We start from the raw sequence: 23,520 nt of genomic DNA on the forward strand, positions 1-23,520 counted from the left end.
CTGCACATGCATGTGTACAGTGACATACATGTAGAGGTCAGAGAACAATTTTCAAGAGCGGGTTCTCTCCTTCCACCATGTGAGTCTAGGGATCAAACTCAGGTTGTCGGACTTGGTGGCAGACATTATCACCTGCTGAGTCATCATGAGCTCTTACGGATTTTAAGCTTTGCTGTTTGAGGTTCTGGCATAGCATGGAAATACTATATTCAGCTTCAAGTGACTTTCCTTCTTTCTCTTTCATTTTCCCCCCATTCCGTCCTTCTTGGCTTCTTCTTTTCTTAGTTTCTAATGTCCATGGAACAGATTTTTCTTGCCTCGATTCTTCCGTTACTAAGGCAGAAGATTCTTCAAAGCCTAAGTCCTGGAACATAGCAATTAAACTTTAAGAGAGCTCATCATTATAGCTTGCTGATGTCTTTATTGTTGATATATCCATTCTAGCCCTTACAGGGGCTATACTGTAGAGTAACCCAACTTGGCCTCTAGAAGTCCCAACATAAGTAAATCAAGCACCTGCTTTCTGAAAGAAATCAATACTTAACACTCTCTGGAGAGAAGACAGTATCCCCTGAAACACTATCTCACATCCAATTCTGTTTGCTATTTTAATGAGTCATTTTCCCTCTGGAAACCCTCTTTGAACTTTCATGCTTACAGGAGTACATGAAACACTGTATTGTAAAGTATGTGATGTGTTATGAATTGTAACATATACAATTACTTGAGATATGTCCTTCCTAGAAACCATTTCCCAAGCAGTGACTAGAGGTAACACTTTGGGGAATTTTTAAAGAAATATATTTTATGCACTGTGGTTGCAGGTCCCTTAAGAGTAGTTCTATTTTTGTGTCTACGTTGACAATAGCTGAGACTGTCACAATCACTCACCTTCATCATTAAAAAAACCATATAAAGTTCTGATCTCTGCTAAAGTTAGAGTGTGAAGTGCTGGCTTTGCAAGCTTAACTTGCTGAGTCCTCAGTCTGTATTCAGAAGTGCCGAGGCTAGATAAGCAGAAGAGGTCAGATCTCAACACGGAGAAATCTCAACTCGCAATTTTGCAAAAGCAAATGCCTTCATAAGCCTGTTCATTGTGGATGCTTCTTGAAGAGTCATATATAACTTACAAAGAGACAAATTTTAATACAAAGCAGAAGAAATATAAGGGTTGGAGAGATGAATTAGTGATTAGCACCACATACTGCTTTTACAAGTTCATTTCCTAGCATCCAAATCAGGTAGCTCACAGTCACTTGTAACTCTAGCTCCAAAAAGATCTGATGCTCCTGACCTCTGAGAATACTTACACATCCTACATGTAGATACACACACACACACACACACACACACACACACACACACACACACACAATCAAAACAGGTCATATCACATGAAGCAGCCAGCTAACCCTATCTGGATTAGCAATGTTACAAATCTATAGTGGTCTCTGGTGCATGATTCTGTGAGATCTAAGTCAGTGCCATATACACCCCAATGTTAGTATCTACAGAGACCAAGGATTCAGTCTTCAGAAAAAAAAAAACTTTATAGCAGCCATGATGCTGCTCTGCTATGAGACAGAGCATCTAGGAAAGTTACCTAGTTAAACCATATGTTTGAGTCACTAAAGAACCACAGAGGTAAACATGAAGTGAGAGACATTAAACAAACAGAAATTCCATAAACTAGATCAGATTCTGTCAGCCATATGGAAAGCTGATAATGCTTTGTTGGAACAACCATGGGAAGAGCATCCAGAAGTCATTAATAACGGCTGGAAAGCTCTCTAGATGGAACCTGGGTTCTGTATGGCCAGTGGCCAGCGATTAGAGCCATTTTCACCATGAACTACCACAAAGAGTCCACAGATGAGGCAGAAAGGACTTTCCAGAACTCCTTTCCAATGTAAGAGAAGCTAATAATCCCTTCGCCTGACAGATTCAAATAAGAATGACAAATGTTGGCCTTTAATAGACTTACTGAGAGGGATAACTGCTAGCCAGTGAACCTAGGAACACTCTCAGTGTGGGCTTTGCTGGATATAAGATGTTCAGATGTAGCCCAACCTCAGGACTTTCAAAAATTATAGCATTGGTTACCAATCATCTATGGGATTGTCTACTGTCCAGCTATTCTATAGGCATCTGTCCACCTAAGACAGCTCTCTTTTATTTGCCATTTTATATACCTTCCATTAATGAAGAAACATTATGTAACTAAAAATATACTTGCAAGTTTGTAAATGTTACACACAGAAGACTAACTCCAGAAAAGTATTGGCTATGGCCACAGTGTACCAGATAGAAAATATGATTCCACAAACATACCTACATGCTAATTTCCAGAACCCATGATTATAGCCTGTTACACGGTAAATGGGGACACGTGAAGGCTAAGAACCTTGAGATTACCCTAGATTATCCAGATGGATCCTTGGAGGTGGGGAATCTCCCCTGGCTCTGGTGGGAAGGAGAAATGGTCACAGAAGATGGTCCATGCTATCTTTCAAACAAAGAGGAGGCCATCATCCAGGAATGCATATCCCTAGAAGCTGTTCTAGAAAGGATGGAAAAGTGAGTTCTCCATAGCAGGACCATTCAAAGCACACAGCTCTACCAGAGTCTTTGCTTTGGCACCATGACAGCAGGGCCAGGACTCCAGCATCATGAGATGATAAACCTGGTGGTGTTCTAAGTCACTAAATCTACAGGGATGTGTTATCGCTGCAGTAAAAGGTCAAATACCTATTGTTCAATGTGAAAGAGGTGTGCACGGGAGAGGGTACCTTCTGGAGTGAGATGTTTTGGCTGTAACTTTAGAGAGTGGGATACTAGTGTGCTTTCTAGTTTATTTCTTGATAGCCTGCAGCTCATTTCACACTCTGTCACATGTCCTCTCAGCACAGATACGAGTTGCTAAAGTATCAACCAGGTGGCTTCCTGTTGTCCAAGAAACCTAAAAGAAACTTTTTTTTACCAGAAAGAAGGTTACTCATCTACATTTTAATACATAAAAATCTGATGATTCTCCCTAAATTCTGTGTCCAATATCAAAATATTCTTCCAAGATTCAGAACGAAGTAAGCTGTTGAAAGATGTGACGATTTTTATGTCTAATCGATCCCTGTCTTAGAGATTCAGATGAGCTTGGACTTAGTTAAAATTTTCCCCAGAGTAGTATCCTTTACATTATACACAACAGTGAACATCTTGGCACTAGACTCTGAGGCAGTCTATGGCGAACAGCACACAAATAACAAGACTGGGATCACAAGGGACCCTCACTGCTCTCTGGCTTCACTAGTATGGCCATGTGCTGAGAAAGAACAGAGAGAGAGAGAGGAGAGAGTTACAGAAATGGAAGCGTCTTTGCTTATGAAATTTATTGACTGGAAATAAATAACAAAACTTTAGAAAAAAAGGAAATAATGGCTTTAGACAGTTCAGGCCACCATAAAAGTCAGCTTCAGGGCAAGTCCACAGTGATCGAATCCTGCAATCACGATGCTACGGCTGAAATTAAGCATGCCACCGATGTCACCTTCGTGTTCTCTAAGCAGCCAGGCTCTGCACTGTGAGGTCTCCAGGACTGCGGATGTGACTGTGTAATTTAGCCCCCTATGGTTTGGATTTATGCAAGCCTTATTAAACTGTCTCTGCTTGGTGAACTGGTGAGCTGAAGAGGGGGTGATCAAGATCAGCTGAGTGGCAGTCACTGGTAGATAGCTTGTTTAGGACAGTGCTGTCATGCTGCCTGTCACAGCACAGGAGGGAAGAAGGAGGCTTCCAAAGAGAGCTGACTGTCGTCAGTAGCAGTCCTCTGGGCGGATGTACACGCAATCTGCCAGGCCGACGAGGGAATAAATGACTGTGGAGTCTGTGTCTGTCGACACAGTGCAGATGCCCCCAGTGGTTAAAGAAGCCAGCACTGCATCTCACTCTCCTGTCTTGATTTTCAAACGACTCATTTCTCTTTCTCATCAAAATCTTCCATTTTACAACTAAGTTTAGCAATGCTGTTTTTATTGTTGGATTGTTTGATTGATTGGTTGTTTGAGTTGGTTTGGTTAGTCTATTATTATTTTGTTAGTTGATTGCTCACTGTTGAGACAGGGTCTTATACTGTATCTCCCTGGCTGGCCCGGAACTCATTATGTATCCCTACTTGCCTCAAATTCACAACAATCCAGCCAGGCAACCGATCTCTGAGTTCAAGGCCAGCCTCATCTACAGAGTGAGTTCCAGGACGGCCAGGGCTCCACGAGAAACCCCATCTCAAAAATAAAAACAAAGCAAAAAAATTTTTTAAGTTCACATCAATCCTCCTGTCTCAGTCTCCTAAGTACTAAGATTACAGCCTGCACCAGTAGTTCTGTCAAATTCAGAATTAATACAAAAAGACATTTCTATAGAAGGCTGTGAGGTTTGTACATAAACTGCCATTGTACTTAATGAAGACAAGGTAATCTTTCTATCACATGTGGTTTTTCTCGGACTTGACTCTGTTGAGCAGTGTTCTACTTTAAATACACGAATCCTTGTAAAGCTTACTTGTATGAACTGTGACTATCTAAAACTGTTTTTCGCTGTTTTCTATATGAGTGGAAATGTGTTTAAGTGCACCTGCTTGTTGGTGATAAGCTCCTAACTCTGTCACTTCTGACTTATAGGGTATCTTTGTTACTAGGGTTCAGCCTGACGGACCAGCATCCAACCTTCTACAGCCCGGGGATAAAATCCTTCAGGTGAGGTGAACAGAGGCTGGCATGCCGATTTCAGGTCAAAACAAGTATTCATGGTGCTGTTGGGTTAGGGAACTTGAACTGAACACCGACAATCGGTTCTTCTTGTGTCCTCACGTGTCACTGCCAGCTGCTGTAAACTGCATCCTGAGTGTCAGCCAGGGCCATGATGTTTTGTAAAGCTCTTCCACTTTACTTAAACAATGACGATTCCTGATGCAAAGCCATTTGATTCCTAGAATCAAAGCAATTTACTCCAGACCCTTGCCCTTCCCATCCCCAGAGCTGAATCTAAATATGGGCCCCAGGCTATCAGACTCTCCCATGCCAGACCCCCTGACCACCAGGAGTCAGAGACGGCTTAACTACAAGCCTATCCTATGGACTCCCCTTAAGTCACCTCCCATAGAAACTGTCTCTTCTTCTAAAATGTATAAGAAAAGTTCCTCACTCTGCCATGTGAGCCTGATCTCTCCTCAGAGCCCTGCTATGCTGTTTGCTGTCTATGGACTTAATAGTTCTTCTAGAAAATGTCTTACCCACAAGGACAATCTGCCTCAGTGTCTGCCTTTCACTGAACACAATCCCAGTACATGGCAGCACCCTGCATATTCTTGTTGGGTTGAAAGGGATCACATGATAAGACAAAAATCTGTACACACGTGAACACGTGAACTGTAAGGTCATAAACTAAAAGTGAGTGCAGTCACCTTGGTAGGCACCTGTGTGACTTTACCTGAGGAAGAGGGTGAGTCGTGCCATGGGTCAGCTTGTTCCCATTGGAAGGCTGTTACACATGGCTGTGTCTGCCGGCTGTCCTGTCCAGAATACAAGTTAAGCTTTTTAAATGTCAGGTGGAGAAAGTATTTCCTCAAACTTAAAGCTATACATATCATCAGAAAAGAGCCACAGTATTAAACAGTGAAACACGCTCTTCCCACAACCTTAACCATTTGACTTCTTTTTCCTTCTCCCCAAACTTAACTCCCATGGAAGAGATGTTTAATTATTTCCTACACTACACAAAAACCCCTTAAGGAGCACCCATATTATACTCAAGGTTAAATGACTTATCAGAAGTTCCCCCATATAAATGACGGAATTACATGAAATTGCTAACACTTGTCTCGGACATGGCATCTGGGAAAAAAAAGGTCAACATCAGCTCTGTAGTAGCAGTCAAAATGATGCAATGATGCAGAGAATTTCTTCACTCAGCCCTGAGTGCCTTCTTGCCTTCTATCTACAGAACACTCACAGAAGTCTCAAAAGAAGGAAGTCCAAGGGAGCCCAATATAGAGAGAAAGAACAAGATTTCTGTAGTAATTTATCCTCACAAGTGTGAATAAACTAATTAGGAAAAATATTGTAAGTTGCTCAAGTTTCTAAAGTGGTAGATGCTTGAAAAGGCCATGGGCTGATTTGAGCCGTACCAATGTCAACAGAGCACTGTCTGGGATAAGCCATCTCCACAGGCAGATTATTAAAGAGAAGACCTTGAGTCAGGACAGAGAAACAAAATGGGCATAAAATCGCTGAGATTTTTCTTGACCACTTCATTATGAAAAAAAAAATCTGTTTTTTAAAGATGTTGCTAGCATGTTGACTTTAGGCAGTTTGCATCATAATGACAGAGCTCAGATTTGCTGAACATAAAATGTAGTTTATATTAATATCCCAAGTTTCTGCCAGATCAAAATTTTAATTAGATAAATCTTTGAATTGTAAAAGATGACCCACAATGCTAACAGTACAACTTTCTAACACTTGGTTTACAAATGTTCTCTCTCTCCCTCCTCGCTCTTTCCTCCCTTTTTCCTCCCTGTCCCTTAACTCAGTCTCTCACTTGCTCTCTTGCTCCCCTTCCCTCACTGAATGCCAAAAGAATCTCAGAATTTGAGAAAAATGAAGCCAATCAGTGTCAGATCTCTGACCTAGCAGAAGGGCAGTCTGGGTAGATTCAGTCTTTAGCTTCAAACAAGTGGTAAGCTCGGTCCACCCATGCCAGAGTTAGAAAAGAGGTCAGTCTTCTATCGTAATCAAAAAGGAAAAATGGAAACTAAGACACTCGTCTCCCGATAGGATAAGCAAGTGTTCTTTCCTGTGAAATTCTGGCAAGGTTGCACATGGGGCAGGAGGGTGTGCCATTGGAATCCTGAGATTTTTCACACTGGCTGCCAAAGATACAGAATGGGATCCTAGAGCAAGAGGTAGAATTATAAGTCAGTGAGTAAAAAAGCAAGAGCACGGCTCAAACCTCTCCTCCCCACAAATGACCTTAGAATTCATTTCACAGTCCACTGTCAGAAAAAGAAGGAAGATGCGTGGACCTTAATAAAATACATTGCTGTTGTTCCAGTCTTTCTGAAAGTAATTAAAACTCGAAAGTGGTCAATTGCATTATCTAGAAAAAAATGAGACTAATTCTTTGGTAGCTTTCAGTGACTTAAGTGAGAAAGTAAGCTGTATTCTTGATCTGTTTTAACACATTTGCATCCTTAAGAATGTTCGTAATTGGCTTAGTTATCAATCACAAGATCAGCATTGTACTTTGGACAAATATACTTAACAAAGCTTAGTGTCAATGAAAATCCTAAGAAATCTAAGTAAAAGGAAGGTTTGACAGCATAGAACAAAAGAGACACACAAAAAAATAGCAAAAAGATGCCACTCCCCACCTCCCAAACCAGAATGAATCAGGTCTGTTCTTTCTCTCCTTTTCTGTGACTCTATTTTATGTGTGTGCATGAGTATGTAATGCATGTGTATATATGTGTGACATGTACGTGGGTAACATGTATGTAACCTATATGTATGTGTGTGACAAATATGTTAGTAATGTGTGTGTTTAATGTGTGTATAATGTATGTGTGGCCCATATGTATTATATGCATAGCATATGTATGTGTGTATACACGTGGGCCATAAGCAAACTGCCTAAGAGCATCATCAAGCATCTTTCTACACCACTCTCACCCAAGTCCTTGAGATGAAATCTCTCAGTGAACCTGAGCTCACCGGCTGGCTGGACTGGATAGCCAGTGAGCCCCAGGAGTCTTTACCCTTCTTCACCAGAACTGGGGCACAGATTCACGTTAGCCTGGCTTCTACATGGTTGCCTGAGATCCAGACACAGGTTCCTAAGCTGATGTTCCAGGCACTTTAACAACTGAGCCACCTCCCAGCTCTGCATGACTCTACCCAACACTCCCTTCTACTCCTGTGAAATGGCAAACATAAAGTTGAATTACATTGTGTGTCTGAAGGGTTGGTGAGCATGTAAACACATTCGCCTGATTTTTCTGTATTTTACCATTTGTTTCCCCTGCATAGATACATGACAAAGGACAGATGTATTCAAACAATTCAGCCCTATTCTGTTTAAAACATCACAGAAGGAGCTCTGTGATCAAAAGGCTGACACTTTGTAGCCTTACCGGGAATACAGAAGAAGGGAGAGTAAAGAACTGAAATTACACAAACCATTAGGAAGACACGCACACATTAGATGGAACCCCGCATATTTGCTGATCGTTAACCATCCAAATGGCAGTTTTGTTATTTTAATATCTATGTTCTTTCTTCTTTCTAATGTTCTTTCCACTTGAAAAAATTTCAACCAAATTCATTACACGCACTGCAATTCCAAATGCAGCTGAGCACAGAGCTAGCCATTCACTGAAGTTACTTTGTTGAAAAGATGAATAAATTGGAGGAAATTATACTTGCTAGTGTGCAATAGAATTCACAGTTACAGCCTAAAACCTGAATGCTTATGCTTTGCTCTGCCCCACCCCCACCTCATTTATTGCCCTATCTTGGGCAGCAAAAGATAAAGTACATAACTTATAGAGAATTCACCAATAATATCTATATTTTACCAGTTACCAGGCCTGACATTTATTTCAACATGTGGCATATCAATGTGTTGCCCTATTGAAGATAATGCCATTTCTCGTATCTTATAATTATTCCAAGGGGCATGGAATTAGTAATATGTACTCCTGGTCCAAGGCTATATATTTCTTTTCTCTCCTTCCTTCCTACCTTCCTTCTTTCCTTCTTTTCTTCCTTCCTTCCTTCTTTTCTTCCTTCCTTCTTTCCTTCCTTCCTTCCTTCCTCCCTTCCTTCCTTCCTTCTTCCTTCCTCCCTTCCCCTCCTCCTTCCTTCTCTTCCTCCCACTCCTCTTCCTCCTCCTTCACTTCTTCCTCTTCCTCTTCCTCTTCTATCTCTACTTCTTTTGGGGGAGTTATTATGTAGCCCCTTGGCTAACCTGGAACTCTCTATGTAAACCAGGCCAGCCTCAATCTCCTGGTCCAAGACTATATTTCTAAGAGATCAAAATAAAATAGTTAAGGTGGAAATTATATAAACCATGTATTTCTCTCCTTTTTTGCTAAAATTTTGGTTTATTTCTTTATTTTATATGTATGAGTGTTTTACCTACATGTATGTCTGTGTACCATGTGCATGCCTGCTCGGAAGAGGGCATCAGATCCCCCTGGAACTGGAGTTACAGAGGGTCTGTGAGCCACTGAGTGGGAACTGAACCCAGGTCCTCTACACGAGTAACGAATGCTCTTAACCACTGAGTCATCTCCTTGTGTTACAACACTGAACCAGTGACAAGCATGGTGGGGGCACTAAAGGTCTTGGAGACCTCAAGATGTATAAAGAAAAGGATCTTCTACCCTCTGACAGAGTTCATCCCAGCTTCACACAGGGGAGAAGAGTGAGCAGGGGCAGAGGGAATGTAGGAAGAAGAGCACCTGAGAAAAAAGACAAGAGCGGGGTAGGAGCTTACACCAGAGTGGTTATGGGGAACCTGAAAGGAGAACTGAAGAGAATCCAGGGAGAGACCCTTAAAGCCCTGTACCATTCCATATGGACTTGAAGGGCTCAAACACGGAAGCTAGCAGAACCAGCTGGGACATAGTAGCGTGTCGCTTCAGAGCAGAGAGTGGCAGAGTAACCATGGATTCTGCAGAGGTCTGGCAGAATGTCTGTGGGTGGCTAGATCTGGCTATACAGATCCATGGTGCTGACAGCCACTGCAGAGGCAGATTGTCCTTGTCAGAATGAGATTCTGTGGCTCCTTAATGACCCATAGGTGTGATTAGCTAACGGAATCATCTTATGTTAAGATTTTTTTCAGAAACCTCCAGTTTTCATAAATTAAAAACAAAACAAAACAAAAAACCGATTCTGAGAACCCATAGCTAACACAGCAAAGGCCCCACACTGAGTCTCATGTCCATCAAAACTTGTTTCATACTGGTAGTCTCTTACCTAACCTTCTAGAACACCCAGAGGAAAGCCTCTAGGCCCAAGCAGATCGCCAGGAGCAAATAGTCCCAGTTTACCTGTGCCGGGAGAACGTGCAATTTTTGCCTTAAAAGGCAGAAGAAGCAGTTTTCAAAAGGCTCAGCATACAGCCGTCAGACAGTGTAAGCCAGTAGCTTAGCGATGGTTCTTTTGTTTAGTAAATGAGTTCTTCCGTCAAGCAAGTTGCAAAGCCACCTTAAGCCCTTCCTGTTTCAGAATTTTGTACAAAGCTTCTTAAGAGCCTAAGAGCTTTACAAAGCTTCCCAGCGGGTAGTCCCCCTCACTTCCATGCAACATACTTCGGCAACTGTTTCTTTTAGAAGGGACCTACCTATACCAAAAGCCCATCATTGTCTCCCCAAGCAGCAGGTTCGCAATCATTAGCCTGAGTCATGAAGAAGCGGGTAGAGCCCCTTCATGTTTCTGAATCGTTAAAAAGTATCTCCCTCCTCCACCCAAAGTACAAAAATCAGAAAGTGGGAAATACCTTTGAAGTTCAAGTGAAGTTCTGTGCCCTTAAAGAACCAAAAGTCAAGGAACTATGTAACAGTTTAATCCTAGTTGGCGACTGAAAAACCACAGGCATCAGAAACCCTAAAGGGGACCCCATCCTTCCTGAAAGAAGCAACATTGTTGTGGATACTCACGGAACGCTTTGGAAAATAAAATACTCTTTAAAGACAGTTTAATTAGAAAGTACCTAAGTTGTTTCAAACGCACACGGTTTTTTTGTGGCAGAGTTTACCTGAATGTGTTTACAAAACAACGAGTCAGGCTCAGTGGGTTCTTTCTGCCTCTGCTCTCTAGTTTAACTGATGTGAAAACAATGTTAATTAAGCACCTACACGGTGTCATTTAAATCACACAGTGCTGCAAGTACCTGCTGTTGGCATGCCTTTCCATTGAGCAGGGTTGATTGATTATTTCCTTATTTGGAATATGGACTCATTATGTAAAAAAAAAAAAAAAGCGTTGAGCCAAACAACATAAAAAATAATATGATAGGAAATATACCTAAGTTCCTGCTTTTGTACAAGCCAGTAGTGCCCTGCATGCACAGCACAAAGTGGTGAAAGACAGAGTTAATATCAAGCATTTGACACTGCGTCTAGGGGCAGAGCTCAGAAGTACTGTTTTTACCCAGTCTTTGTGACAGATCTCATCACCATAAAAAAATAATAATGATGCAAATAGACACCAGTTTGTCATTATTTGTTGTTGGAAATGAAACCTATGACCTCTCAGGCTAGACCAGGACTCCAACGCTCAGCTCCACTCCCAGATTTAACTCTGACATTAGCAATGAAACAAAAAACCAGCCCAGCCACAAAGAATCCCCGATTAAATGGTCAACTTTCAAATGACATGGCAAATCTAAAACAGAACCCATCATCTTGAGAAGCCTCCTAGTAATTCGAACATTCATTTGTTAAAGATTTGGTATGCATGTCAGGAAGGAAGCCTCTCTAAAGGCAGAGCAGGTAGCAGTCTTCAGACCTGAGTATATGCTTGAGTCAGAAGAGAAAATCTTTTTCTGTTTTATTCTGTGAATTTTTAATCCCAGTAAAAGCCACTACAGTGTCAGGTTCTCTAACAAAGGACGGTTCCAGAAATGAAGGTTCATAGTTGAGATTTGTGGTAGAAAATTATTTAGTGATTTGTCCGAGACAGCACAGTATTGATTATATACTGTGTTTAGTCAGAGTCAGCATGGCATTAACTTGATAGTGTATTTGGTTGGAGTCAGCACGGTATTGATCATATGGTGTGTTCAGTCCGAGTCAACGTGATATTGATATATAGCGCATTCGATGCTAAGTGTAGCAGTATATTTAACGAGAATACTCTATCAAAAGAAGATTCTAAAATTGGGCCAGACATGGACCATTTCTGTAATACCAGCCCTACGTAGATAGAAACAGGGAGTTGAATCGAGTTCCAGGCCAGCCTGGCCTAGCTTCACTCTGTCTCAAAACAGAAAGGAAGGATGGAAAGAAGGAAGGAAAAGAAAAGAAAGAATAAAGTAACAGAAAAGACAGAACAAAGAAGCAAGGCGATTCTGGAATGGGAATTAGTTCTAGGAAGTTAATTACTGAAGCACAGTAATTATCTGGGATGGACTGCTTCCCAGCATGTCTGGCTATCAGAGTTGGGCCCCGGAAAGGATTGCCTTCACAGGTGGAGCTTGACAGCTGGTTGTGCTTTTTAATCTTTATCTCAAGAGTTGAGAGCATTCGAACTTTCAAGATACTGGTATACGAATATATGTGCCCTGGCCCCTTAAGTGTTTTCCCCTCGTGGTGTGTTTAAATTAACCAAAAGCACGTATCAAATTTCTAACCTGACTTCCCTTTTAATGTGTGAAGGGATCCACTGTCCTCACCCTGTGGGGCTTTCCTTCGTCAGTACCATTATTAAGGCTTGGAGTAAGAATATATAACAGAATTCCTTTACTCTGAGAAGTTTCTATAGGCAAATATCTGTAACTCATACATTTAACAAAGGTTTTTATTAGAAGTAAGTCAAAAACAAGACTGAGAGAAAAAAGAAAAGGGGAATGAAAAGTCCATGTGCTTTACAGTGGATTAATGAGCCATACCTTCAATTTGGGATTGAACTGCAAATATTACTTTTATTAGCTCTTGCTGTTTTCATGTCTAAATCACGACGAGAGGAAACTAAAACCATTTAGCAGCACAGGAGATGTTCACATCAGGTTTAAATTCGACCGAGTGTCTTTTGGAAGCGGGTGAAGATTACACTGGAATGGTCTTCCATACTTTCAAATCAGCTTCTGCTAGAAGTCTATTAATTATATATTCCCAGGGCATAACATCTTCTGAATATCACTGACACAATTGTTTCCCCATTAACTTCGCCAGAACTTAATAAGCATCTCATTTGTCTCTTGTTTTTTATTAACTTGCGATTTCCTCAAAATTGCACACATTTTATGTGCACCTAATAATGTTTATATAAAACAAATACACACAGAGATACACATGCGACCACTTGTGACATTTCAAATGTTCCTTGATTTAGTATTGCCTCATATTATTGTTTGCCCTTATATTGTGGACATGTTTAAATGTCATACACGTAATGCTTCCTATGTATTTATCTCTCAAAACACCACTAAATTTGTGTTCTGCCATTGACACCACCATTAAAACAGCTTTCCTCTCCTCAGCCTCTCGGACTCACACATACAAAGCAACCACAACCTTGCTAATTGTACTCTAGGGGGGGTTTTTTGTCTTTATTTTATCATAAAAATTACAAATTCAGTGACTCTTTGAGTCACTGTCTGAACTACCCAAGATGAAAGCAGGTATCCGATGCTTGTGGTCACAGAAATAGTGTAAATTATTTTGGGTTCTTCTGTCCTGAGGGTGAGAGTACAGTTCTCTGGGACAGAGTTATTTTACTTCTGACAGCACTCAACCAGCTGCTCCATTCTCCTCTGCCATTGTCTCATGTGGAAGCAGGCATTTCAGCACGTTGTACACCAAGAAAATGCTCAGGGCCAGTAAAATGGCTTTACATGTAAAGATGCTTGCTGCTATGCCTGATGACCTGAGCTTGATCCCAGGACTCACAAGATGGGAAGAGAAAACTGCCAGAAGTTTTCCTCTTACGTTCACACATTTGCCGTGACACGTATGCAGCCACATGGATTCACATACACAAAAAAAATAATAAAGCAAATAAAAATGTAATAAAAAATTAGAATGAAAATTTTAAATGAATGTCTCAATTACTATTTTAATTATTATTTTAAAGGTTATTCTTATAGCTGGGAATAATAGCACACACCCATGTGCAGGTGAAACGTGAGTTCAAAACTATCCTGGGCTACACAGCTAGACACGGTCTCAAAGAAACAAAGTAAATAAATGAAATAACATGTAATAAACTTAAAAGAAGAGTTATACCTTACAACATCCAGAAAAATTGTGCCAAAGTCAAACTATACCAAACTACAATGCTAACTACTGTGGGTGAATTCCTGTTTGCCAGGGGTAATCTCCAGTAGTGTACTTATGCCTCTGTCTAACTATCCCTCTATCCATCTGCCCAGCTATCAATCTCTACTTATTGTCCATCTGTCTATCTTGTCTCTGTCTACCTCCTCAGGACCACCTAGTACTTCCTTATCTGAAGCCCTCCCCAGTAGCGTCTGTTTACTCCCCATGATTCCCCCCAGTTCCATTATCTCGGGTGATTTATGGTCTCCAAATCCAGAAGTCCTTCAACCTGACACTGTAAAATATAAAAACGTTGGACAATTCTCAGCGGGTTATCGGTTCTTTGCAATTCTAGGTTAAGGCTGTGGATAGAATATGGGCACTGGCAAACGGATTATTAAACTTGAGATGTTCCATTATTAAACTGTCATTTTACAACTAACATTTACCCTTGGGGCAAGTTGAAAGCAGTAAGTACATCCCTCCTACTGCAGTAGAATACTCATCTTCTTGAGGGTTTGCTATTTTCCCAATGACCAAACTAGAATGAGAATAGGAAAAACTTCCTCATGCTGTGTTTTATTCCCTGGAACGTCATCGTGTTTTTATTGTTGTTGTTGTTGTTATTGTTGTTTCGTTGTTATTGTTTTGTTTTATTTTTTTATTACAACTTAGAGCAAGAAGGTGTTGTTGTTGTTCTTTTAAATCAGAAAGTTTAATTTGCATTCCCCCAATTCTATTCAGCTACTAGCTCCTGCCACAGAAATAACTCATGCCAACCAGTCAGCATTTTCATTAATTGAATGCTATAAAAAAAATACATAACTGGATAATTCAAAGGAAATTTGTAGCTCTAGGCACACAAATACCCTTCCTGTTCCCCAGGGTGTTCCTTATTGATAGACATGCCATGGCTTTACATGCAGCATTTCTGAACCTTCCTTATCACATCACTATCCAATTTTAACTAACTAGGGATAAAATTATGTGTGCAACAAGTTTTATCTAACTTATAAAAGTGTGTAGTACTGCTGAAGTACAATGCTATTTGAACTTTGGAAGAGATAAAAAAGACAGTGAAAAACATTTTAACTTGCAATTGAATGGTTAATTAAAATATGAAAAACATAAAAAAAAAAAAGAGTAAGTGACCCCAGATTAAGTTTGAGTGCACTGAAAATTGGAGAAGTTGGAGTAGAGAGCTGAGTCAACAGTCAGAGGGTTGGTTGTGCAAGCTCACAAACCTGAATTGTGATCCTCGACACCCATATAAAAAGTTGAGTATATCATTACGCACCTATAATCCTACACTGGGGAACAGAAACAAGAGGATCTGTAAGGTTTGATAGCCACTGGTCTAGCTGAATTGATGTGCATTAGGTTCAATGAGCTACCACATCTTGGATAAGGTGGAGGGCTATTGAGGAAGACACTTGATATCATCTTCTGGGCCTCAACATACACACATACACATTCAGGTATACACATGTGCACGTATGTGGGCATACGCACATGCATACACACAAAACATACACACACATGTAAATACACACACATATTTTATATACATGCACATACACACACGCACACATACATTCATGCATGTACTCAGCATGCACACACACACACACACACACACACACACACAGGAGAGAGAGAGAGAGAGAGAGAGAGAGAGAGAGAGAGAGAGAGAGAACCAGCTCTAGTACCTATACATTGTGAAGCAGTCCAATTAACTGACTCCAAATCCAATCAATCAATCTCATCCTTCAAGAAAATAGTTTATGTAACTGTCAGTTATTGGGTGACAGAAACTTATCCCAAATTTCAATAATTTTGTGTTTTAATTTAGTCTTAATCCTTCAGAGGCATATGGACATACCTCTTCCTAAATTAAGAATGAAAATAATTCAAGTAGTACGATTTGCTGTTCAATATTAAAAAAAAAAAAACAAAAACAAGGAACATAAACACTCATTAGAGAGAAAAATGTACATTTTGTGACAGGAGTACCCAGCTGGGCTCTGAAATTCCAACAGGCTAATTACACTTTAAATGAATTTTGATGACTTGCTTGATGACCCTTAGCTAGAGTATTGCAGGCTTTCTCTGTGACTAATGCTGCTGCTTTATTTCTAAGACATGGATTCACTGAACTGTGTTTAATTTAAAAAAAGTGCAGATATTGGAAACACTAGTAGCATTTAGTAATAGATCGTTTTAATTTAAAGAATATATAAATCAACTATTTTTAGTAGGTCAAAATAAGATTAAATAGTGCCATAGGTGTTCACTTACATTTGACATGATTAAAATATCTAACGTGGAGCTAGAGAGACAGCTCAGTGGGTAAAAGCCACGCTTCTCTTACAAAGGACCTGAGTTTGGTTCCTGGCACCCATGCCAAGCAGCCCATAACCACCTGTAACACCATTTCCAGGGGTCCAATGCCCTCTTCTGGTCTCCACAGGCTCCCACATATATATGACCAGCATTCACAAAGACACATATACATACATGAAAATAAAAATAATAATTTAAAGATATACTGGTGAGTTGGTGCCAGTAATAATGTCAACTAAGTGCTGCCTCAACTAGGTACGTGTACAGACGAGGCTGGGGCATGGCTCTCTTGCAGAGTGCTTACTCAGAATGTACCAGGACCTGAGTTCTATCTCTAGCACAGCAAAACCCCAATGACAAAATAAAGAACAACACAGTAAAACTGAACTGCTGTGTCGTAAGTCCACCTGACGGATCCTACTCAGTAGGACACTATGATCACACACAAACAAAGAAATACTGGGTGTGTGATAAATACTTGTCAAAGCCATTTCACTCTGAATCTTAAGAATCTTGTTGCTGTGCTCCTTGGAGTCCTGTAACAACAATGGTGCAGAGGGGATAAACGGTTTGCATGGACTGACCTGTTTTATTCCTGTGTTTTCAGGCAAATGGACACAGTTTTGTGCACATGGAACACGAAAAAGCTGTTTTACTACTGAAGAGCTTCCAGAACACAGTAGACCTAGTTATTCAACGTGAGCTCACTGTCTAAATGTTTTTATAAATAGTGAAGATATGTCAGGCCAGAGATAATGTTGAAAAATAAATTTATACATAGAAACAAATTTTGCCAGTTGCTGGACCAATGGCAAACATCAGTGCCAGGTGTATAATATTGTACGTTAGCCTTGACCACCCTGGAAAATGTTACTTATAATCACGGCGTTTGCGCGGTTCTGTATCAGTTCCAGCGGCAGCCTCTGGCTGTGCATTGGTGCGGTTTTGTTTCTGTTTTTGTTTTTGTTTTTGTTTTTTAAATCAAATAAGTTGTCTTCTCAAAGTGGATTTCCTATCATTTCGGAGCACGGAAGCACACACAAGCTCTTTACAAGTTATGCTCTCCATCAGAGATACTGCCTCAAAAAAAATTGTATATAAAGAGTTGTAACCCCATAAAGTATTTCTAGCACAAGGTATATGTTGGCATATATACAAAAAAAAAGAATATAGAAAAACGATATTTTCGTAAACATCTTGGATCGAGAAAGAAAATATATCTTAAAAATAAGACTTTACTATATTGAATCTTTTTCAATAAAAAAAATTACATGATTACGCCTTATGGAAGCAACTGTACATAAAGTATAAAGGATTTATATTTGGTTCCACAGCCATTTGCTAAATTCCCACGGTAGAATGGAATGATTCATAATTATCCATTAATCTCTGGGACCTGAGTAAAAACCGGAGAAGGTAAATCTGTTCAAGGCCTTTAGCTAACTAAGAGGACACGAGCAGACTTCAGAGACAGACCACAGGTTACTGCGGACTGGCCTCTTCACCAAATCCACAAGCAGTTAGTGATGGGTGGCGGGGAAGGCTTAATGCTTTAATGTTCTGTTTTCTCGGGGTTATGTTTACTATAAACTGTGGCCCCTGTGATCCCTTTACTGTAAATGTGGAACTTCTCTGTGTGCCGATTTATTTAATTTGCTACACTTTTAACTCATTTTAAATGAATTTTGGGAATTGATAACATTTATTATAGAGAAAGACTTGTCAGAAAGCTACGGTGGTTTCAAAACTTTGGTATTGAAATATGAAACTTCAGATATGATTTCTCAGAGCTGTGGTCTACTGATATCATTAATCTTAATTCCTGGTTTTTTTTGTTTTGTTTTTGTGGACAGAAATAGACAAATTGTTTTTTTTTCTCTCCAAACGAAAAGTTTTAAGGAACATAAACATGAATTCAATTATACTAGAGAGTGAAAACAGCCTAGTTAATGTGCTTTTTGCATTCTGTTTCCCTGTGTCAAAATTCAAAATTTGTTTTATAATCCTTTAAAGTATTTCTTTTTATATTAGTCATTAATTTGATTAAAATATTAATTTAAAATTTCAGATCAGCTTTCCATAATTGGTTGTATACATTCCCTGAAATATCTACATCACTTTTTTTATACAATAAATTTATCTCGTATGGTAGTGTTTAAATATTCTATAGAATTTTACAATAAAATCACACATGGATGTCGCCAGAGCTCTGAGGATAATATTTGTAAGTTTGTTTTATGGGGACATTGAAAATATTGTATTTTTGTAGGATCTATTAAAATGAGTGTCACTTATTAGAAGTACAGTGGTTTCTTTTGGCATAGAATTTGTCACTTGGAGAAAAATGTTACTTCATTTTCCAAACAGTACACTAGCTCTGGTGTTGATTTTTATGCCAGGATGACACAATACCATACATAGTCTTATAGACCTGGACAATTAGCTGCTGATTCTAGATTGGCCTTTTCACACAGAAGCGACTATTCTGTGCATTTTAATATATTGAGAGCTTCTAATGAGAAGTGTCTTTCAAAGCCTAATTTTCTGGGTCAAAAACTCACAGCACATTACTATGGCGGATGTTCTAGGCTCAGCCTCCGTCAAGAGAAGCCAGCCAAGCTCAGAGCAGTGTGAAAGTTTGAAACACTTAGAAAGCAGCCATCAGGGCTACACGGCCTTCTACAGGAGAGGTGCAAGGCAGCCAGATGGAGGGCTCCCTGGAAGAGTTCTTGTGTTAGAGCATCAAATGCTCCTGAGGTCTTCAGCTGAAAGGATAGATCCCCTCTTTGATGGATAACATTGCCTGGGACCTTGCTTTGACACTTCTTTCTATGAGGTCCAGCCATGGAGAAATGAAAAAGAGGGCTTGCTGGGTTCTTGAGAACGTGTGGATAGAGTCAAGGCGACAGGGGTATTTTCTGTTTTAGATTAACTCAATGGAATCGTTAATCAGTTGGGGTGGTGGGGCTTCTGGTTGATTTTAAAGGTGACCTGAGCCAGTAATTTGTTGATCTAGAGGTACTGACTTTTTTGTTTTTGAATAACTAATTTGCTGCCTGAAACTAAAATCCGGTTCGTGTTAACAGCAAACATAGAAGTCAAGAGTGTGTGGTAAAAAGGAAAGAAAGAAAAACAAAAGTCTCCAACAAGACAAAGAAGTTGAACTCCCAATGTCACCATGCAATATCTACCTCTTGACAGGCCCTCGATCTTCCTCCTGAGGAAGCTGCTTATAGAGTTGGAGCGATAGGGTAATATGGAGTAGGTTGGAGACATTAGAGGTAGAAAGAACAAATATTGACAACTGGTAGCCAAACTCTGTGGGGTTTGCAAGATAAATAGTCATAAAGGGGCAACTCTAAAAACAAGTCACAAGGCAAACCGTATTTTGTCATTAACACTTTATTTAGGTGACTCTTGACTGACAGGCAACACAAACCCTTAAAAACGCATGGCGTGCTGACTTGAAGTCTGTGAAACTGTGCCTGTCCCTTACAATTGTCTAGGCTTTGCCTCGGACCGCTGCCTCCATAGAGAACACCTCTGCGTCAGGGGTGTGAAATAGCACTGCCTTGTCAGAGATGAGCGTACGCAAAATATTGCTGCCACTCTCTCTCTTTAAAAGTGGGAGCGAGCCCCATGTGTGTGAAGAGAGGACAGAGGCTAGGAAACTAATAGAGGAGTTTGATTTACATTCAAATATCAGGAGAAAAGTTTCCAAATCTTCCAAAATACTAGATGGAAAAACCCAAAAACGCCTAATTTTAGTCCCCGAACCTGTCTACAGTGCACACCACAGTGTAAACGTTTGGAAAACAGTGTTCTTTTCAGTTCTTCTTTCCACTGGGTCTGAGTTAGCATCATTGCTTTCTGCTTCTCCTTGGCGAGAAGATCGAGTTTATCTACTCCAGTGAGCTCATTCTTAGGAAGAATGTGACCTGATCTGATCAAAATTCATGTTGGTATCAGACCGACACTTGAACCATTCATAACATACCTGACTGATCCACGAAATGGCAACCCACCCACAGATTCCCTGGAATGCTAGGTCAGCAAAATGTAGCAAGTCGGGGAAAATAATAAAGTTCCCTCAGCTAAGACGGCTGTTTAGTACAGACACCCGGGTTGAAGATCCAGGGAAAGCCCTGTGGCAGAAATGCTTATCTTTCTACGGCTTAACCAAATGTTCAAATGCCAGTCAGTGATGTAACCATGTCCATCTCATGGGTGTAGTTTCTTGACCCAGTTAGGACTTTGGTGAGTTTTCTAGACTTTGAGACTACTTTCACAAACTTTTTCCCTTAGAAATCCCTTTCATAAGACACTCTGCCCTGGCTTGGAGCATTAGCCTGGCATCCCCTGAAAACATGCTGTGTAAATCAAATAGAATGTGGGCTGAGGGATATTGGGCATACCCTGCGGGTCACACATAGGAAAATGTTACAGGAGACATGAATGTTGACTCTCCTGAATATCTGTATGGCTCCATTTCAGTCAACAGGATTCGGTGAGTTTCCCACCACACCCGTGTACAAGACTAAGGCAGACACAACCGTGTTTCCAATTCTGTCCTGACGCACCAGGAAACATTTCTGCATCTAGCATGCAGAGCTGGTCTCCTCTGGGAGCTGTTGTCTTTCTGTAGACTCATGCCCTACCCACCCATGCTGTCCAATGGAGGTTTCCATCCTACTGAGACAAGCACATGTAGCCTCCAGAGCTCCAGCTGTCAGAAGACCCAGAATGTCAGCTGAGGACTTCTGCCTCAGCCTGAGAGCAATCCTCCTAGGGAAGAGTCAGGGCTTACCACGTTGCTGACAGCAGCAAACAGCTCGTGCACAAAGATGTGTGAGGGTGGCGGTGCCTTAACGAAGCCACCTTTCCACTTCTGTGCTGATTTTTCACTGTTGCCTCTCCATTCTCAGTGTTAGGTTTTTGCCATACTGGGGGACTTTCTCTGAGCTGCTTTTATGCATATTGGGGTACCTAGTAGTCTTCCCAACCTTTAACACTGTGAGAAAATGATCTAGAAACACTCTCCTGTGAGGATAGAAATGCCTGCCTTCCACCCTAAAGAATTCAAGAGTTTTGAAACAATGAAGGGGAAAGATCGCTTCCCAGATTTTACTTTAAAACCAACAGTGAAAATAAAGGAATGTGGGTCCTCTTGCTTTCTCACTATGTGATTGTCTTGATTTTCCTAGGAGCCATTTTTTGGGGGAAGGGGGAAATAAGGAGATATAGTTTCAACTTTAGTGGCATCTTGACTCCCTGGGCTCTGAAGGTGGAGTCTGTGACATCAGCCTAGGTAGGGAGAAACTGTTTTAAAATGGTAGGCCTGGACCCAACATGTGCAAGCAGCCAGGAGACCTGGGGTACAGTCCTTCCTTCCAAAATTTCAAAACAGCTTTGTTTTGGCTCAACTTTGCTCATGGTAACATAACAAATTAAATATTGGGACATTTCAGTCCCCATTTATGTAGAAAAGGCTAAAATCCTGTGTAGAACTGGCCAAAGCAGAAGTGGTAGGCCAGTCCCCAGCACATGAATTTCCAAATCTAGCATGATTTCCCCTTCTTTGTTTTATCATTTAAGCTAGTACCATTTCTGTATATGAATGGGTACGAAAAAGGGTTTAAAAGAATCATTCAAATTTCCCTCCCTTTCTCTCATTTTGAACAAGTGTAGTTTGTAGGGTTGACTCCTCCCTCCTTTTAAAAATAAAACAATGAGCATACAGTTGAACAGACAGACATCTCTCACCTCAAGAAAACTGTCTCACATAGTATTGTTTTGAATAGCAAACATAGACTTTCTTCACAATAGGGTAGCTGATCTTAGTATCGTAAGGTATGTTATACAGTCAAGGCATTGAAAGACATGATTTTTGTAGACTGCCACAAAAACAAAATACAGTAATTATAAATTTTATGACAATAATCTGCTGGACACCCCCATGCATAAGGCCTGTCAGGGACATAGCACAGTCTCTCCTCTGCACAGAACATCATAACTGAGTGGAAAGAGAAGTTGCAGACAAAACGAGGCAGTATGGTGAGTCCTCTGTCTCTGCCCTTACCCCATCCCATGACTGATGGCGTCAACTCTGTCTGGGTTGGAACAGCACTTTCACTTGGAGCTCTGTATATACTTCTTCCTACCGGGTCCTAGGGCCACTGGGAGGCCATTTCAATCATTTGTAGAGACATAAAGAGACTTTTGACAGACTGATCATGGTTGATCATGGTTGACAAGGAAAAAAGAACCCAGAATCTCTTGGATTTTGGAGAAGAGGACATGAGGACAGTTGTCCCTCAGTCTGGCCTAGTGTTCAGCTCCATGCTCTGGCATTAGCAGATGATAACATCTTAACAGACACAGGGGAAATTTTTCCTGTATTCACTGCCTCTAGAAAACACTTTCAGTGTCCAGTGTCAGAATTAGCCACTCAGAAAGGCAGTAAACATCCCAGTGTAAGGGTGTACATCTTTAACCCCAGCATCCAGGAGGCAGGAGCAGGTGACTCTGAACTCAAGACCAACCTGGTATACATAGTAAGTTCCAGGACATCCAGGATCATGTAGTGAGACCCTGTCTCTTATTAACTAATCAATCAATCAATCAAAAAAGAAAGGCAGTGAACAGGGAACAATAATTTCATCTGTGTATTCCCCTGTGGATTTAAGAACATTGTCACAGACTGCTGTATGCCATTGGATTGCACATGTCCACAAACCAAACTGCTTTTCCTCCAGGAGAGTTGAGGCCTCTGATTATAGAACCAGCTTGTATCTTTTCTTTGCCCTACCCAGATCGGGTTTTGTTTCACTTCTGTGTGTCCTAATGCTTCACACGTACACACTGGCACACCTGTTCTGCTAGCAAGTTTCCTCTCCCAGCCTCCTTTCCAAGTTACTAATCATGCTTGGCCTTTGGGGCCCTGTCTCCTTGGAACAGTGACCATGAGGCCTTCCCTAATCTTAATGGGAAAACTCTGTGTCACTCTGCCTGAGCCCCTGGCTGCTTGGTCTGTATTATTTCTCTCCCATCAAGTACAAGGGAGAGGGAGAGAGAGAGAGAGAGAGAGAGAGAGAGAGAGAGAGAGAGAGAGAGAGAGAGAGAGAAGAAAAAGAAAGAAG

At 40.7% G+C, this 23,520-nt stretch overlaps 1 protein-coding gene across 9 annotated transcripts in view; it reads left to right on the forward strand.

The window, feature by feature from the left end:
* Lrrc7 (leucine rich repeat containing 7) overlaps positions 1 to 17,659 on the forward strand; it is a 453,319-nt gene extending 435,660 nt beyond the window's left edge. For 7 of the 9 annotated variants that reach the window (XM_032897087.1, XM_032897091.1, XM_032897093.1 and 4 more), the window contains 2 exons: positions 4,674 to 4,748; positions 16,989 to 17,659. In XM_032897087.1, coding sequence (XP_032752978.1) covers positions 4,674 to 4,748; positions 16,989 to 17,096 — 183 coding nt within the window. In that variant the 3' untranslated portion in view covers positions 17,097 to 17,659. The remainder of the gene's footprint in view (positions 1 to 4,673; positions 4,749 to 16,988) is intronic. The other 2 variants (XM_032897090.1, XM_032897094.1) reach the window with 2 other exon arrangements.
* Positions 17,660 to 23,520: the final 5,861 nt, after the last annotated feature.

This window comes from Rattus rattus, chromosome 3 (assembly GCF_011064425.1).
Source record: "Rattus rattus isolate New Zealand chromosome 3, Rrattus_CSIRO_v1, whole genome shotgun sequence".
Classification (NCBI taxonomy): Eukaryota; Metazoa; Chordata; class Mammalia; order Rodentia; family Muridae; genus Rattus; species Rattus rattus.